The 19,726-nt window shown below is 32.5% G+C and overlaps 1 protein-coding gene across 1 annotated transcript; it reads left to right on the forward strand.

The window, feature by feature from the left end:
• The first annotated feature begins 16,257 nt into the window (after window positions 1-16,257).
• Window positions 16,258-19,415, forward strand: LOC132161910 (F-box protein At2g32560). The gene is made up of 5 exons (XM_059572130.2): window positions 16,258-17,022; window positions 17,103-17,182; window positions 17,293-17,465; window positions 17,567-17,641; window positions 18,840-19,415. The coding sequence occupies exons 1-5, from the start codon at window positions 16,339-16,341 to the stop codon at window positions 19,025-19,027; spliced, it is 1,200 nt and encodes a 399-aa protein (XP_059428113.1). The 5' UTR covers window positions 16,258-16,338; the 3' UTR covers window positions 19,028-19,415.
• Window positions 19,416-19,726: the final 311 nt, after the last annotated feature.

Raw genomic sequence — 19,726 nt, forward strand, 5'->3', positions numbered from 1 at the left:
GGGATGGGAACGGGCGAAACCGGTTAGCAAGGTTGTAGGGCATGTGTCGAGGTGGAGGGCGGAGGGCAATAGATCGGTAAAAAACGAACCGGTCCAAAGCCAAGTCTGATCCAGCAAAAAAAACGCAACAGAGGGTGATGGCGAGGGAGGAAAGTGGCAAGGTGGAGAAATGGAGAAGGGGCACGCTAGAGAAAAGTGGACCAAAGGGGGGAAAGGGACAGAGAAGGGGGAGAGAAGAGGCAACAGGGCTAGGGGCATCAGGTAAACTTCTAGCACTCGTTGCAAAGAGGGCGAGGGGAGGAGGGAGGCAGCCAACGGCCATCCCTCCTCCCCAAGCCTGGAGATACCTTACCTGTGTGGTTGCAGAGCTCAGAGAGAAAAGAGCTAGGGCCGGCTCCAATGAGAGAATGTAAAAGTATAGATGGTCCCTAGCATTACTCAAACATAAAAAGCCACAAAGTGAATACAACTAAACCACAAAGTAAATGCACGGTCAAAGTAAATGCCCCAATAGCAAGGGATCCGGCTTAAAAGCAAAAATCAACCAACTACTTTCCAACGGTCATATATTTTCTCTATTATTTTTTTTTTTTTTGGAAAAATATAAAAAAGCCCCAAAATTATCAGTTGTTTGCAATATAGCCCCCATAATATTCAAAAGATACTAAAATAGCCCCCCAAACTACCAAAATGTATCATAAAGGCCACTTATTTTTTATATTCCTATAATACCCCTATTCTTTTAACAAATAAAATAATAAAATAATTGTTAAAAAAAATTAAAAAAAAATAGTGAAAAATACAAAAAAAAAAAAAAAGTTTTTTGGAAGAAATAAATAATTAGTCACTGTAGTTGGCCTAAATTATAAATTATTTCATATCATATTAAAGTAAAATCAATGGGCGAATAAAAACAATTTTTTTTAACAAAATTTGACTCCAGTAACTAAATTGTTTTTTTTTAGAATATCTCAAGAATTGTAGTCATTGTAGTTGGCCTAAATTAGCCAATGTAGTTGGCCTAAATTATTTATTTATTCCAAAAAACTTTTCTTTTTCTTTTTTTTGCATTTTTTAAAAATTGTTTGGTTTTTTTTTTTTTTACAATTATTTTATTATTTTATTTGTTAAAAGAATATGGGTATTATAGGAATATAAAATTAAAAAAAAAAAAAAAAAAAAAAAAAAAAAGTGGTCTTTTTGATACATTTTGGTAGTTTGGGGGGCTACTTTAGTACCTTTTGAACATTTGAGAGCTATATTGTAAACGGCCGGTAGTTTAAAGGGTTTTTTTTTTTATTTTTTTCCTTTTTTTTTTTTTTTTTTCCTAAATACAACCGTCAACTACAAAAAGGAAGGGAGTGGGAAATCTTTGTCACTATGAAGGCATAGGAGAGGGAGAAGTAGGAATGGAGTCGGGTTTAGATCCGGTAGGGCCTAATAACTTATACGGTGGGCACAAAAGTTTAAACTTCCTAATTTTCGTTGGTGTTTTGAATAATGGGAGAGATGTGCCAGTCATGAGTGAGCGAGAGTAGTTAGAGAGAAAGAATCACTACTAAAGAGTCACTTCGATGATAAATGACTTAATCTCAGAGACATTGCTAATTAGGATGCTAGAAGAGCACTTAAAAAAGTTCTAGTGGCTAAAGGTTTTCTTTACGTGGTTTAAAGGTAACAAAGAGAACAAAAGAGAGGTTTCAAAATACGCTCAAAGGTTGAGAACCTCTCTCCAAATTGATATGAACAGTATTGAGATTCATTTAGATTTTTTAAAATATGAGATTCTCGTATTTAAAATTTGAGTCTTTCATTTTATTAAACAGTCTAATTAAATAAATGCAAAAGTTTATTTATTACCGAAGTAATTAATTTTTGTTTTCAAGAGGTCAAATCCACTTTCCTCAGTAACACAAATTTCTGCATTTGTTTAGATCATTAGATGAAATTGGGGATCATATTTTAGAATATGGATAAATGTAAAATTGGTCCATGTGGATGACCTAAATTATAAATAACACCCTGTGATATAACAAATAATTTATAAGTTCCTGTAATTTGCCTAAATTACAAATTATTACCTATGGTATAAAAAATAATTTATACGTCCTTAAAGTAGGCCAAAATAAGAGTTTACTACCTAAAATCAATTTTCATTAAGTAACTTAACAGAATTCTTTACTTTGTTACGTCATACCAAAAGAAAAAAGCGACGCGTGTTATTATGAATTTCTAACTTTAAAAAATGACAACTATGATTTTTTACATCATTTTAAGACACCAGCTAAGATTACACATCAGCCCACTCCACGTTATACTGCTACAGCAAATTAACATATTCTCTTCTATATCCAAAATTTTACTTTATGTGAAACCCTTCCTCATTTTCATCTTTCTCGCCACAATTTGGGAGCATTTTGCAAGAATTTGACAGTCACATTCAGCGAAGCGATTTAGGAGATTATGTTAATTTACTGTAGCAGTATGACATAGAGTGATGGCTAATATATAATCTTAGCTGGTATCCTAAAATGATTTGAAAAATCTTATTCGTCTTTTTTTAAAGTCAAAAATTAATAATAATATGTATCGCATTTTTAATTGGTTATGACGTGACAAAGTAATGAATTCTGTTAAATTACTTAACAAAAATCGATTTTAGGTAGGAAACTGTTATTTTGGCCTATCCTAAGAACCCATAAATTATTTTTTATACCACATGGAGTGATTTGAAATTTAGGCCAATTACATGGATTTATAAATTATTTGTCATACCACATTAAGTGATTTATAATTTAGGCCAACCACATAGACCAATTTTACATTTATCCCTTTAAAGTATGAGAATCTCATATTGTAAATAATCTGAGGGAATCCAAATCCATGAACAACAACCTCTCACCCTTTTGTAAATCGTGCAAAACACGCGTTAAATAATCAAAATAAAACCTTGGTTTGATAAAGTAAGCAAAATAACTAATTAAATAATTAATAATAACGAATATCATATGTTGTTACTTATCACAGCAATGACAGACTTATTTTGTTCTCATCGAAAGGCATAAGATTTTAGCTCTCAATGGGTAATACAAATTAATTATGTCTATGATTTGTATGTGATGTATTTTGAGCATATTGGATATTGACTTGTGTCTTTCTATTATTATTATTATTATTATTATTATTTTTTGAAAGGAGACTTGTGTCTTTCTATTATGACAACAATAAAGATCTCTAGATATAAAGAAAAAAAGACATAAGGTCGTTTTTTTAGACATTTGGGCTTTTCAATCTGAAGCATAGTTTTCATTGGAAAACATAAAAAGGACCAATTTAAATTAAGCACAACTATTGATCAAACATTTGTGTGTTATTTTCATACTACATAGTATCACATTGGCTGGCGATTCATGTCTATAAGAGTGTTAGGGTATGTTTGGATTGCGCTTGAGAAATAGAGTTTTTAATTTTTTTTTTTTTAAAAAAAGCTTTTTGAAAAGAGCTTCATTTTTAAGCTTTTGCCAAAAGTGCGTTTTGACAATTTTTTGGCTTTTTGACCTTCAAAAGCACTTTGAATTTTTTTTATCCAACAGATTTTTTTTTTTTTTTTTTTTCCAAACAAGCTTTTAGAGTATTAAACGCACTTTTAAAGACCACAAACACAATCTCAAATAAGCCTTTAGTAATTGTGATTTTGGAGTGGCCTCGTGTCGATTAAATGGTGTAACGATGCCCAAAAAGCCCATACTTGATAGGCTATTAATAAAAAAAATTTAGGCTTTGCCTCTTAGAGTTTACTTTTTATCATAGGAAGTACCTTTAGTTTGCCTAAAGACAGAGATGGTACTTCCGTCAAAATTCCGACCAAAATTTGACCACGTTAGCACCAATCACAAATTGACACGTGTCCATATAATTAATTAATTAAAAAAATAATTTAAAAACATTAAAAAATTATATTTAATTAATTTTTTTTTTTAAAAAAAAAAAAGTTTGGGGGTGGCCAAAGCCACCCCTTGGCCATATGGGGGGGGGGGGGGGTGGCCTAGCCACCCCATATGGCCGTATTGATGGTGGCCGAACCACCCCATGTTTGAAAGCAGAACTAGCATCACGACATAGTCGACCATGTCTCCCGAACAATCTAGATTCCGGGGTTATGCTCCTCGTTTGCGATTGCAATCTCTGGTTGTTGAAAGATAGAGACTTCGTTGTGATGGGACAAATGACTTTTTTTGGTAGGATCACAAGCCGCTTCAATAGTTCATTGAAAGCCTTTGGTGTAATGAACTGCAAGCCCTTAAGAAATAGAAAGAAAGACATAATATGACATTGAAGACCTAATGGAGGTCTATTTCTTGCTTGATTGGCTGTCATTAAGGGTGTCAACCCGATCGCGGTCCCGGTTCCTGGTTATTGACTAAAACCGAAGTACCCCGGTTATTAATTTTGGAAAACTAGAACCGAGTAACCGGTTCCTGGTTAACTGGCTATACAATAATCGGCCGGTTCCGGTTAGTACTCGGTTATTTGGACCGGGTAACCAGTTTTAAAAAAAATTTGTATTTTGGGCTTATTTTGGACTAAAATTCTCCCAAATTCGGACCTAATCAAAAAGTCTTCAAATCATTATGATTTCAAACTTGAAATTCAATGGGTAGAACAAAAACTCAAAGAGAAACTAGACATTTCAACAATATATCAAAATCCTCAAAATCCCATGCATGAACCTTAATTTTCGGACCCAACTCAAAGTCTCACAATTTCTAGCTTCTAATCCCAGAAGTTAACGAAATTTACAAGAAAAGGGTAATGATTTTACCTATGGCTGGAATCTTTCTTCTTCTTCTTCTTCTTCTTCTTTCTTTCCTTCTTTCTTTCTTCTTCTTCCTTCACTGCCAGCAGCTCTCTTTCTCTCTCTCTCTTTCTCTCTCAATCCGGAACTCTCTTCTCAATCTTTGAAGCTCTCTCTCTCTCTCATGTGTGTGTATGTGTGTTGGCAGGAAAGATAAGAGAAGAAAGTGAAAGGGAGAAGAGAAAGAAATGAGGGGGCTATGCGTGAGGGACACTAAAAGAGGCGGAAGTGAAAAAGTGAAGTCGTTTAGGAAAACGGCTAAACCTAAAGTAAAAACAAAAGCAAAATATATATATATATATATTATTATATATTGGTACCCGGTTACCCGATTATAACAGGGTGCCAAAAACCGGAACTGGAACCGGGGTACCCGGTTACTGGTTTTTTCCAACTGGTTCCCCAGTTTCCCAGTTCCGGTCTCGGTTTCCTAGTATTTTTTGACACCCCTAACTGTCATGCTAGTTCTGCTTTCAAACATGGGGGTTGTAACACCCTTGCTTCAAGTGGTATGATATTGTCCGTTTTAGGCTAAGCCCGCACGATTTATTATTAGGTTTAACCCCATAAGGCCTCATATCATTTAGAGAAAGTATATTCCACATAAACACATCATCTTTTCCATGCCCAGGCAATGTGAGACGTCACAATCACCCCCTCTTAGGACCTAACGTCCTCGCTGACGACCCTCATGGTCTTGTGCACGCTCCCCTCATCTCAGACTGAACTATGGTTCTGATACTATATGTAACACCCCTGTTTCAAGTGGTATGATATTGTCCGCTTTGGGCCAAGCCCGCACGGTTTTGTTACTGGGTTTACCCTCAAAAGGCCTCATATCATTTAAAGAAAGTATATTTCATATAAACACATCATCTTTTCCATGCCCAGGCAATGTGGGACGTCACAATCACCCCCTCTTAGGACCCAGCGCAGGCATTGTGGGACGTCACAATCACCCCCTCTTAGGACCCAGCGTCCTCACTGGCAACCTTCATGGGCTTGTGCATGCTTCCCCCATCTCAGGCTAGGTTATGGCTCTGATACCATATGTAACACACATACTTCAAGTGGTATGATATTGTCCGCTTTGGGTCAAGCCCGCACGGTTTTATTATTGGGTTTACCCCTAAAAGGCATCATACCATTTAGAGAAAGTATATTCCATATAAACACATCATACTTTCTATGCCCAGACAATGTGGGACGTCACAATCACCCCCTCTTAAGACCTAGCGTCCTCATTGGTAACCCTCATGGGCTTGTACACGCTCCCTCGATCTCAGGCTAGGCAATGGCTCTGATATCATTTGTAACATCCCGATATTTCTCTTCTTTTAGCTTATAAATAAATTCAAGTGTTAAGCTGAAATAATCTCACACAGCAAAAAAACTGTAATTATCAATACAAAACAATACCGTTAAAATGTTTTTCTTTATACAAAAATACCCAAAGTTATGCCGTACAAGGCATTTATACAAATCTATCCGACAATCCAAATTCTAGACAAAACTTAACTAACTTGGAATTTCTATACATCTCAATATGAATTTTTAATTACAACTACATAATTACCTTGATTTTCCATTCCTGCAAGCACTACAAAAACTGTGAAGTAGTGAGTCAATTGATTTCCGACAATATAAATCATTGTTGAATCATATATATATCAAAAGGCCAGACAAGTTATATAACCACAAGAATCCGTATTATTGGATATTAATATCATACTTAGTAAGTAAGAATACTTACAGTGGGTTACAGGAATTAATCATCAGATGTAATTACTTGTCGAAACTCATTTTGTTGTAATTGATCATTACCCATAAATTTTCCAATCACTCTCTCTCTCTCTCTCTCTCTCTCTCTCTCCAAACTCTCTTTCTCACCTTCTCTCTCAATCTCCTTTCTCTGATTTCATCTCAATCTGTCTATGTGGTTATAAAGGAAAATAAAGATAAAAAATATTTATAGTGGGAAGGGAGATGTACGTGTGTTTTCCAATCACTCTCTCTTCTTTCTCTCTCTCTCTCAAACTCTCTTTCTCACCTTCTCTCTCAATTTCATTTCTCTGATTTCATCTCAATCTCTCTATGTGGTTATAAAGGAAAATAAAGATAAAAAATATTTAAAGTGGAAAGGGAGATGTACGTGTGTGAGAGGAGGAAGGTTAAAACAGAGAAAAAAAATAGGAAGTGGGTTGAAGTGGGTTGGATTTCGCTCCAATTTATAAAAAACAAATCTAATAAAATCCCAACTTCCATTAATAACTCCACGAATTTCTCACTTCATAAAATCTCATTAAATTAATCACCAACTATAATAATCATACTCCAAAATATATTAATCAATCATCAATTATCATATCTCTTAAATCACTCAATCAAAATATAATCTCTCATATCAAATCAGATGTCAAATCGATATTTATTCCTATAATATTCATATGATCTAATCAATTTCTCAAGAATAAATATCATTACCTAATATGAATAAAATATCGTCAAATAAATATCTCTAAAATAAGACTTTGAAAAATCTGAGAGGGTACAATCTTTGTATAAATGCCTTGTACGACATAGCTTTGGGTATTTTTGTATAAAGAAAAGTATTTTAACAGTATTGTTCTGTGTTGATAATTACAGTATTTCGGCTGTGTGAAATTATTTCAGTGTAACACTTGAATTTATTTACAAGATAAAAGAAAAGAAATATTGGGATGTTACAAGGGTGGTTCGGCCACTCTTAATCTAACCAGATGGGGGTGGCCAAGCCACCTCATGGCCAAAGGGGGTTGCCAGCCACCCCAAACTTTTTTTTTAATTTTTTTTTTTAACATTTTTTAATTTTTAAAAATATTATTATTATTTAATTAATTATATGAACACGTGTCAATTTGTGATTGGTGCTGATGTGGTGTTCATCAAATTTTGGACGGAGGTACCATCTCTGTCTAAGAGCATTCACAATAGCTTTCTTCTCATTTTCCTTACATTTAGGGAATCAAAATTACTTTTTGCCTCCCTATTCAAATACATAGGGGTGTTCAAGAACCAACCCGCCAACCGATAACCGCTTATAACCATTAATCGATTTGGTAGTCGATTATTAAAAACTGCTAACTACAACCGCCCTAATCGGTTAGTGGTTTTAGGGGGTAGGGAAAGACGGTTGTAACCGATAACCGCATTTATATATATATATATATATATATATATATATATATATATATATAAAACATCCAAAACGACACCATTTTGGTGTTAAGGGTTTCATCTTATTCTCCCTAGTCCCTCCCTGCCTCTCAAGCCCTCGTTCTCTCATTCCACGGTGCAAATCCCTTCACACTCTCATTCCCTCGTTCTCTCAAATTCTCAATCCCTCTTGAAACCTGTAGTTGTTGGCTGTGATTACTGCTTTGCTTCCATTTGGTTTGTATTTTGTAATATGTATCTAGATTTGAGATTTGTTTTTTTAATTTTTTTCATTTGTACTTGGATTAATGGACTTTGGCTATGTTTTTTTAGCCATGTTTTTTAGCTATAGTTTATTTGCCCTTTTTTTCCGTCTTTTTTTGGAACATTTTGGCCTTAAACCCTGAAAATAAGAAAAAAAGAAAAAAAAAAAAAAAAAAAAAAACAAATTAAAGGCCCAAAACACTTTAAAAGCCCATTTAAAAAAAAAAAAAAAAAAAAAGCTGTTATAACTGAGTGGTTATTGGATTGAATAACCGCTAACCGCCAATTATCAAATAACCGATAATCACCTAGGCGGCTGTGGTTATTAAAAATCAATAACTGCCAAAGTCGGTTGCGGTTATTGATTATAGCCAATAACCTACGGTTATAACCATTTGAATACCCCTACAAATATACTCCACAATAGCTTCTTTTTATAGTTCCTTATAACATTAAAATATTATTTGTTTTACTTTTGTTTTGTTTTTATATTCATTTATTTTACATAGGAAAGTGTGAGAGGAGAGAGAATGTTATTTTAAAATTATAATAAACCAGGTGGATTGCTTCGGTTCAACTGTAGCAATCCTAATGTATATGGGAGATATAGAGAAGCTATTGTATGTAAGTTTTTGTGATTTTTTTTAGATTTTTCCTATGTATAAGGAAGGGAAGCAGCTTTAGGGTAGTTGCTGGGAATGCTCACCCAGCAGGTTCCTCATCATTTTCCCTACATTTAAAATGATTCAAACTACATTTTGCTTTTCTATGTCAAAACACACCCTAATAGTTTCCCTTAATCATTCCTTATATTATTAAAATATTTATTTTTTTAATTATATTATATATATGAGAGGGGAGATGAGAGAGAATTGTAAGACATGAGAGAAGAAATGAGAGAGAATTATTTTTTATTTATTTTAATAATCATAAAGATTGCAATAGTGAAACCCAAAACATTGGGTTTCACTGTAACAATCATAATGTTTAGGGTTCATTTAAGGATTCTGCAGTGAGATGTTTTTTGCAATTTTTTAGACATATTCCTTAAACTTATGGAATAGACTCCCTTATAAGGAGTTTGTTGGGAATGCTCTAATGCAAGACAGAGGTACCTCCTGTGATAAAACGTAAACTCTAGGAAGAAAAAAAAAAAAAAAAAAAATCATATGGATGAATAAAGTATTTAACATTTTTTATTTATTTATTTATTTATTTAAGACACTAAAAAATAAAAATAAAAATAAAACCCAAAACCGTGTAAAATAGGCAATAAAAATTAGGGGTGCAAAGGCGGTTACGGTTAGCGGTTAGTGGCAATAACATCTAACCGTAACCGCCCTAGCGGTTAGTAAATTTCACTAACCGCAACCGCTAACCGCCTAGCGGTTAACGGTTAGCAGTTAGTGGCCGGTTAGCGGTTAGTGAAATAGATAACCGCCCGCTAACCGCTTTTTTAAAATTGGGCTTTTTTTTACCCTCATTTTTTTTCTTGTATTTTTAATATCTTCTTGGGCCCAATTGCTATAAATATTTGAATTGTCATTGGATCATATGATTAAGTGTTGATCTTATAAACTTACAAACAAACAAAAATACTTCAATTGTAGTTATAAGTAACACATTGTTTAATCCAATGTCAATTACTTAATTTGATATTATATGAATCACATTGTCATTGTCATTGTACATGAATAATTGATTAAGTATTGGAATTATAATTGGATCATATAGTTAAATATTTATCTTATACATTTATATTATTCAATATGCATATAATATAACTATAAGCAATTATATATATATATATATATATATATATATATATATATATATATATATATAATTCAAAATTGTTCAAAATTGTTAATTTTCTTTTTTTTTTCTTTCAAAAAATGGTTAAATTTCTTTTTCTAAAAAATGTTCAAAAAATACATTAATACTTCAATTGTGATTATAAGTAACACATTGTTGAATCTAATGTCAATTACTTAATTTGATATTATATAATCATATAGTCTCATTAAATTATATCATATGATTCATATGATTAATTATTTAAATTCTTATCATATTTACTTATAATCTTTTTTCTTTGAATTGAACTTAATATCTAATGGTAAATGGTAATGTTCAAACTCCTAAATCCTAAATTCCTAAAGTATCTAATAATGCTTTAATTAAATTGTAGACTTGTAGTTATAAGTAACATATTGTTTAATTCAATTGAATCAATTGTGATTATCATTGTACATGAATCATATGATTAACTTGTAGACTTATGACTTATGAGTTATGTCATATTATATATGTATTATTTATTATTATATAATCATATGATTTAATGATCAAGTCATCATGTGATATAATCATATCAATTATAGTGATAATATATAAATTACTAAAATTATAATGATAATACATTAATACTTAAATTATATTTATAAGTAACACATTGGTCATTGTTTAATCCAATGTCAATTACTTAATTTGATATTATACGAATCATATCATCATTGTACATTAATAATATGATTCACTTGAAGTCTTGAATAAAGTATTTGAATTGTCATTGAATCATATGATTAACTATTGATATTATACATTTATATTATTCATATACATATGTAGACTTATATAGACTTATAGGTTTATAACATACATTGGAAATAAGTCTCTAGATATTTAATTGTTGTATTAGTATGAATTAGTATACTTATGAGTTATGTCATATTATATATGTATAATTTGTTATTATATAATCAAATGATTTAATAATCAATCTCATGTGATATAATCATATAAATTATAGTGATAATATATTAATACTCAAATTGTGATTTAATTATTTTTTTAAAAAAATTGTGATTTAATGATCAAGTGATTATATGATATAATCATATAAATTATAGTGATAATATATTAATACTCAAATTGTGATTTAATTATTTTTTAAAAAAAATTGTGATTTAATGATCAAGTGATTATATGATATAATCATATAAATTATAGTGATAATATATTAATACTCAAATTGTGATTTAATTATTTTTTTAAAAAAATTGTGATTTAATGATCAAGTGATTATGTTATATGTATAATTATAAAAATATATTATATAAAAAGGCGGTTAGCGGTTAGCGGTTAGCGGTTACGGTTAGTAGACCCAATAACCGCTAACCGCTAACCGCTAGGCGGTTATGACGGTTAGCGGTTAATGCGGTTAAATGGTTAGGCGGTTAGGCGGTTATAGCGGTTAGCGGTTAGCGGGTGGTTAAAAACCGCCCGCCTTTGCACCCCTAATAAAAATATGCCAAGGTAGGCCAAAAGAATCAACAAAATCTCGGTCACACATGTACTACAATATAATAAAATATAGGTCACGCCTTCCGAGGTTTCTTGGTGTCTTTCTTTTTGCTTTGTCTCCCTATTAGCATAAAAGTTCGGCATATATTTCTAATCACATGAAACAAAAAACCAAAAAAAAAAAAAAAAAAAAAAACACTAAATTTTAGTAAGAGCCTAAATCAAATCGCCACTAGGCACTAGCTATTCTATCCCACGCGCAGAAATTATATGATAATGAGAGAGAGCATATCAGGCACATAGGGGCATCCTCCCTCGGGCCTCTAACCTCGTTCTCCAGTTGGTCTGAAATTAAAAATCTTTCCTTCATGTGTTTTTTGTTTTCACAAATACGATTATGACCAGCTACCAATAGCATTGTTGACGTCTTTTTTTCTTCGGAGGAAAATTCACATATCCTCTTCAAATTATAACTTAATTTATTGTGTTCTTTTCAAACTTTTAATTGAGACAATCTTTCCTCTAATGTCCTCTAACAATGAAAATACCTTTAATAAAATTAAAAATTAAAAAAATACTAAAATATTAGGGTGTGAAAATTTTCTTTTTTAAAAAAATTCTTAAAGAAAAAAAAAATATTATTATTATTATTTTCAAATTTATTGGAATATTTTGTCTTATTGAACAAAATTTATGATCATTTTTATTTGGGTTAAATACTAAAAACCACCTTATGGTTTGGACACTTTATTTTTTACCTCCTAAGTTTTGATTTGTATCACAGGAAGTATATGTAGTTTTGATAAATATCAAATTGGTCATTCTATTCATTGACCGTTAGTTGACTTAACGGAAGTCCACGTTACTGACATGTGAACCAATTAAAATTCAACACCTTGCATAAGTAGTCACGTCATCACACCTAATTAAATTTTTTATTTTAAAAAATATATATTTTTTCAAGAAAAAAAAAATGGGGGGTGGCCTCTTGGCCATTTGAGCCACCCCCTTGGCTCCATGGGGTGGTCGAGCCACCCCCAGTACCTATTGGGGGTGGTTTTGGCCACCCCCCTCGAGCCAGATGGGGGTGGCCATGGCCAAAGAGCCACCCCCAAATGGCCAAGAGCCACCCCAATTTTTTTTTTTTTTTAAATAAATATATATTTTAATTTCTTTTTAAAAAATAAAAAATTTAATTAGGTAGCCACATCATCACTGATAACGTGGCTTCTTATACCAAGTGTCGAATTTTAATTGGTCTATATGTCAGTGATATGGACTTCCGTTAAGTTAATTAACGGTTAATGGATGGAATGACCAATTTGGTCTTTATCAAAACCACAAGTACCTCCTGTGATATAAATCAAAACTTAGGGGGAGGGAATAAAGTGTCCAAACCCTAAGAAGATTTTTAGTATTTAACCCTTTTTATTTTTTCACTAGCCTTGAAAAGATATTGTCAATTTTTTAGTAGTTTAAATGAGACATTATTCATTGGGTAATAATTTAAAGAGGTATGTAAATTTTTTCCTTTTGTCTTGAGATTCTTATTCGGGATTGTAAAATTGATTATTGTAATAAACCGTGTTATTATTATTATTATTATTTTTGTGTTTGTTTTAATTTCTTGTAATTTTTCTTTTCTTTGCTTTGCTTTAGTCTTAATAGAAGGAAAAAAAGAAAAGAAAAAAAAGTTCCTTAAAGATAGCTCAGTTGGAGATCACGCTTTATAAAGGAGATGTCACTAATTTGAATTTTTTTTTTTTTTTTAGTGAATATGTAAAAAAAGAAAAAAAAAAAAGAAAAAAGAGAGATAAAGAAAGATGAGGTGTAAAGTTGATATGAGAGTCGGTGGAAGAGTTTGGAAGCATCAATATCCAACAAGGTAGTACGAGTTTACGTGTGATGAGCAATGGCATCAACTTATATTAAATTTGTCCAGCAATTTGTGTGGTTGTGGTCTGTGGGGCGTTGGAGTTCGGTGAAGTTAGGCAGAGGGTCAGGTGGATGTATATACCCCTTTCAATTAATTGCTTTAAATGCCATTTCTAGTTCTTTCTTTTGGAGAGAGATTTGGAGGGACCCATCATGACTATTTCAAATTCAACATTATAAAAAAAAAAAAAAAAACAAACTCATGGGATTCTCATACGCTCTTTTATTTATATATATATATATATATATATATATAAAGACTAATCTAAAGATTTATCAGCACTATCACGTCCAGTGCTGGCAAATGAGTCAATGTATCGAGTTGGGTTGACCCGCAAACTTGATAAAATACACTCCAACACAATTTGTCTAGCTAAACAAGTTAGATTTGTAAACTCGAATGTGACTCACGGATGACCCGACAATCCACTTGACCCATTTAGATTCAAATGTGGCATGTTTAACCTTTTTAATTTAATTCAATACGACCCGTTTAACCAATTTTGACTTGTTTTAATATGTATTATTATATAAAAAAAAAATATATATATAATTTCATAAATGGATTAAGCGAGTTAACTTGTTTATGACTCGAACTCATTTATACCAAATTGAGCATCTCCAGTAGCATTATGTATTTTATCTAGTGAAAAAGTACTACTTTTTACTTTAACTATTATTTTTTCACTACATTTCAACAAATTCTCTATTCCATTCTCTACTTGTTTTAAAATATTATTATTATATTATTGTCAACACTTAATTAAAGGAAAAAACAAACATATATATAGAAATCATTCATAAAAACAAAAATAAATATATATGAGGAACATTCATCTCACATGCAGGTACTAATTCTTAAAATTAATAACATAAATAAATATATGCAATATAACTAATAATTCTTAAGATTGGTGTATTTTGTGTTTGAAATTTTGGGTGAAAAGATTTTGTGTTTGAGAGAGAGACGTAGCATATATGAAGAGGTATTCAGAATAAATAAAAGATGTTGGGTGAAAAGAGCTGAAATAAAGAAACAATAAACAATTCACTGTAGCAATGTAATTATTCTAACTAATGGTAAGCTACTCCGTTAAAGCTAAAAAAAGAGCAATAATAATAATTAAATGTAATTAATATTACTCTTTTAGCTAAGCTGTTTGCGAAGCTTACCAAAAATTACCAACCCTAATCACATCACCCAATTAAAATTAAATAATCTTGTGATTCGCATATGGTGAGAGACATATGGCTTCTTTTAAGTATAGATTCCAAATTCCTTTGGCAAACAGAAATTCACCTAATCCTTCCCCTTTGGCCATTACCAACCAACCCAGATCTGTTTTCAAATTAGGATAACCTCAAAGAACCAAATACGTGGCGCTCTCATCTCATAAACTAAATCTAACAGGCAGCTCAGAAATTCAAAAAAAACAAAACAACTAAATCTAACAGAAAACTGTTCCTCAGATATTATTCTTAATTCCCTCAAAAAGAAAAGAAAAAAAATCTGACAGCTGCCCCCCACTGTCCGTACTTTTTGTTCCCAGTGGTGGGGGTGGATGCCAATGCATTTAAGAAGAGCAGCCTTAATTACTTTAATTAACTACAATTACGACACCTTGTCGGTAGAGTTGTCTACCACTCTACCCTCATTTAAAACGCATTCATTGAGGATTATAAAAAACGGAACCATCTTCGATTTCTTGGTCACAATTTAAAGTTAGTTGCATTTAAAAATATATTTGCAACAAATGTTTTATAGAGTTTATAGTACGTAGTTATATTTAATTAATATGAGTTTTTTTTTTCTTTTAGTCAATGTAAAATATTGGGATACCTTCACTTAGGACCTTTGAACTACTACGCGTTTTGAAAAGATTCTCAAAATTTTATAAACTCTCGATTTCACTTTCTGAACTTTCAATTTGATGCAATTGACCACGTCAATTTTTGTCGTTAAATCCTAACTGAAACTACTAAAAATACCAAATTACCTTCTCAATTTTTGTTTTTTAATTTTCAATTAAGGGTAAATTTAAAATTTTACAAAAGTTTTAAGGGTCTAAAAGAGATTTAATCACTTTAACGTCTAAATACTAATGGAGGGAGATAAATTGCATTATATAATTATACTTTTGAGAATGAAATTAAGAAATTTTTAAATTTGAGGTTCTTTCAAATCGCTAGGTAATTCCTAAGTCATTTGTTAGCATGTAGAATGATTATGATAGTGATGGCAATAATTTACTTTTTCTTTATTAAAAAATAAATATTTAAAAGAACGTAAATGGTGAAAGGGATGATTCAATAGAATTTGTATTGAAAATATAATATCTAAAATAAATAAAAAATAAAAAATGTGTAAATATTTGTTAAATATAACAACTTTAAATTCTTCCTATGAATTCATTTGAAATAGAAAAAATTTGTTAACAATTCGGACAAATATATATATATATATATATAAAAGTATTTGTAGGTTCATCTCCAACAAAAGGGTATAACTGCTGGAACAGCTAGCAATCCGAGAGAAAAATTGCTTGAAGCTTTGAGGCTTACACGACAACTCCGTCCATTTGGTGAAAAAAACACACGCGCTTCCTTTTCATTGGTGGATATTTCTTTGTCGAAACAAAAGAGTTTCACATTTTGGCTGGCACTTTCTCTCATATATATGGTTGCTTCCTTCCACCATTGCTTCTTCTGCAAGTAGCTTCCTCCAATCTTGTATTCATTTGTTGCCAAAAATCACACACACCCATTTGATAGCTATATGCCCAATGCTTTACTTCCTGATCTCTTGTGTATCCTTCATCCTCCTTTCCAAGTCTTTTACTAACAACCCACTTCCTCCATGGGAAGGTGAGATCACTGAGATGAAACTTTTGTCAATTTGGTTTTGGGGGGAGTTATCAAGTTTTCTTGTGTCTTGGATTAAGGAAAGCAGGGTTGCTATTAGTTTTTTCCAAGTTTCTAGATTCATGCCATTGAAGAAGATGAGTCTTAGCTCCAAAGTAGAGAATGTGGTAGAGGAGAAAGACGACACTTCTCTTTTGGATTTGCCTGAGTTGGCTTTGGAATGCATTCTTGGCCGGCTTTCGCCTGCTGGGTTGTGGAGTATGTCAGCAGTTTCTACTTCTTTGAGGGATAGATGCAGAAGTGATCATCTATGGGAGAAACACATAAAGCAGAAATGGGGTAGAGTGATTGGTGATGCTGCTTACCGAGAATGGCAGCAATGGCAGGCTGCAGCCGCAAGAAAAGGTCCAACACTCTTGGATCAAGCCAAGGAAAAAGGGTTTTTTGATTCCCTTTCTGGGCTTTGCCCATTTTCATGGTTTAGACCGAAGTCAGAAAGAATCAACAAGTCAAGGTGTTCTTTACCGGTTGATTCGATCATGGCTTGGTATCTCTCTCTTGAGGGTGGCAAGCTGTGGTTTCCAGCTCAGGTCTTTAATCGTGAGGTAATTAAGTGGCTGCAACAAACTAATCTTCTGCTTCTTTGAATGTTGAACAATTCAATGATGTTTTTTTTCTTCTGCAGAATGGTCATGTTGGGTTTATGCTGTCATGTTATGATGCCCAACTTAGCTATGATTTAAGGACCGACACCTTTCGGGCAAGGTATTATAGGAAGAGAGTCCTTTTGGATTTCTGTTTGTGTGTTTTTATATTTGAGGAAAGAATTTTGGGATTATGTTGACCCTGGAGCTGAAATGGGTGTTTTGTTGCAGATACTCCCCCCACGGGCGGCGGACAACAGAGGAAACTATACAATGGGATAGGATAAGAGCACCCCCAGTTGATACTCCTCCACATGTTCTTCATGTCTCTGATTGTTTGAATGACTTGAAGCCCGGAGATCACATTGAGATCCAGTGGAGAAGAAAAAAAGAATTCCCTTATGGTGTGTTTCTTCTGAACCACCATGCTTCTCTGAATTCTTTTTACCTGAAATTCCAAAACTTGTAGATTGCAATGTAATAACTTGTGCTGAATGTGTTGCAGGTTGGTGGTATGGTGTGGTTGGCCATTTGGAACCATGTGATGGGAATGAGAATCACTGCCACTGTCATCACAGTGGTGAGAAAGATCATCTTAGATTCTGTAGTTGTTATGAAATTTTCTTTTCTGAGTTTGTATATGTTAAAATCTCTTCAATTAATTATTCTAAGTGTTGGGTTTAACTTACTAAGGGAGAGTTTGAGCTCACATGTGAGGGAGAGCATTACTCTTTCCTATAAGCTTAAGCTCTTCATATCAAGTAAACAGCACATTTGTTGGGCGTGATGATCTCGCTCGATCTAGAGTATGCAGAAGACTTTTCCTTTTAAGACTTGTTGAGTCCAAACTCCCTGTGTTCACATATCTCTCACCACACCAGTTTGGAGGCTACAAATACTTCACATGTGTCTCACTCACACCAGTTTGTTTTACTGCAAAAGTGAGAAAAAGAGTGCATATATCATAGCTTCTAGTAAGGGACCTATCCTAATATTGTGACTTCCTTGATTAAATTATATGTTGTTGTTGGTATAGACTCCAATATATGTATATATATATATGCATTCAATGAAATATAATATAGGAAAGATCCAAAGCATGGGTGTGAGTGTCTGGTGCAGATATCTGAAACCCAATATGATAATCAGTGCAGCAGAGAGATCAAACCTTTTTTATTTTGTGTAGGGTACCACCTGTTATTACTGTTTATTTTGCTCTCTTTTTTTTTTAATCATTATTTTGACTTGATCTCCAAACCCTCAATCTAATTTGATTTCTCAAGTGATTGTAGTTTCTGAAAAAGGCAATCTGTTCTTGTGCTCATGTTTCTTTTCAAACCAACAGAAAAGTTGATTTTCCTTTATATGCTCATTTTGGCTTGATTCATGCATATAGAATCCACCACACTGATTCAAATTTATACTCTTTTCTTTTTGTAACATCCATCTTTAGGCACCTCTGCTGTGTGTGCTTTCTTCTGAGCTTTACTCATTTTAATCTGTGGTTATCCTTCAAGCATGGTTATGGTGGCATGATTAGGATCCTTTCCGTTTCTTAATTTTTATTTCCATTTTTGAGAAATGCTACACTTATAATTCCTTACAACTTGCTGACAAGTGTCAGCATGTGATTAGAGTCACGCTAACTACCAAAAATAAAAAATAAAAAATTGTAAGACCCTCCAATCACATGCTGACACGTTCCAACACATTGTAAACAAGTTGTAGGTCTAACATTTTTCTTTAATTTTTGTTTACAAGTTTCCTATTGATGGCAGACGCGGTGATATTGGAGTTCAACCAGTATAATCTTGGCTCCCGATGGAGACGGATGGTCATAGACAGGAAGGATCACCAGGAGGAAGGCAATGAAGTAGATGGCTTTTATGGCGGAATTAGGAAGCTTTACAACAAGGAGGAGATTGCAAAGTGGATGCACCTTTGGCCAACTCAAATCTTGGAATAGCATTCCTCATGACTGCTTTTGTAAATTATTATACAATTATCATATAACTAGGATAACATGGCAATGAAAATCAGCCTTTAAATCAACAAGGATGTGTAAAAAAATAAAATCAAAGGTTAATTTTTACTACCACGTCATTCCAGTTGTGTGGTAGTTGTACAATAGTCTACTAAACAATATTTTTCTTTGTAAATAGACTCCCTCTATAGCTGTGAACGAGGAGAGCTAATATTCATAGGAATCATTCCAAGAGAATGAAGATTAGGTTGATTATTTTTGGTTTTGGCACATAGAGGCCTTGGGATGCAAATATAATGTACTATATATAATGATATGAATTTTGTAATGAAAAATATTACTCAATAACTCTCTGACTAGCTTTGCTTTCTTTGTGTTTGACATATTTTCAAGGAAATTCAGTACTTTTTGTTTAGATGGAATGTAGGATGCTTCTGTTGTAATGATGTGGAAATTTCAGTGGCTTGCTGATATAAATGACACTTCTTCTTCTGCAATGTAGATCATCTACTAGTAATTAGGTTCTCATTACAGATTTTAGGAACACAAAACTCCCTAATTAACTTTTAGGAACAATAAATTATGCTATTTTTCATAATTTGATTTTAGAACCTAACAATATCCCCAAATCTAATTTAATAAATCTTATTATACCCATAATTTTTTTTTTTTTAGAAAGAT

Source organism: Corylus avellana, chromosome 10, assembly GCF_965113065.1.
Source record: "Corylus avellana chromosome 10, dhCorAvel1.hap1.2, whole genome shotgun sequence".
NCBI classification, from domain to species: Eukaryota; Viridiplantae; Streptophyta; class Magnoliopsida; order Fagales; family Betulaceae; genus Corylus; species Corylus avellana.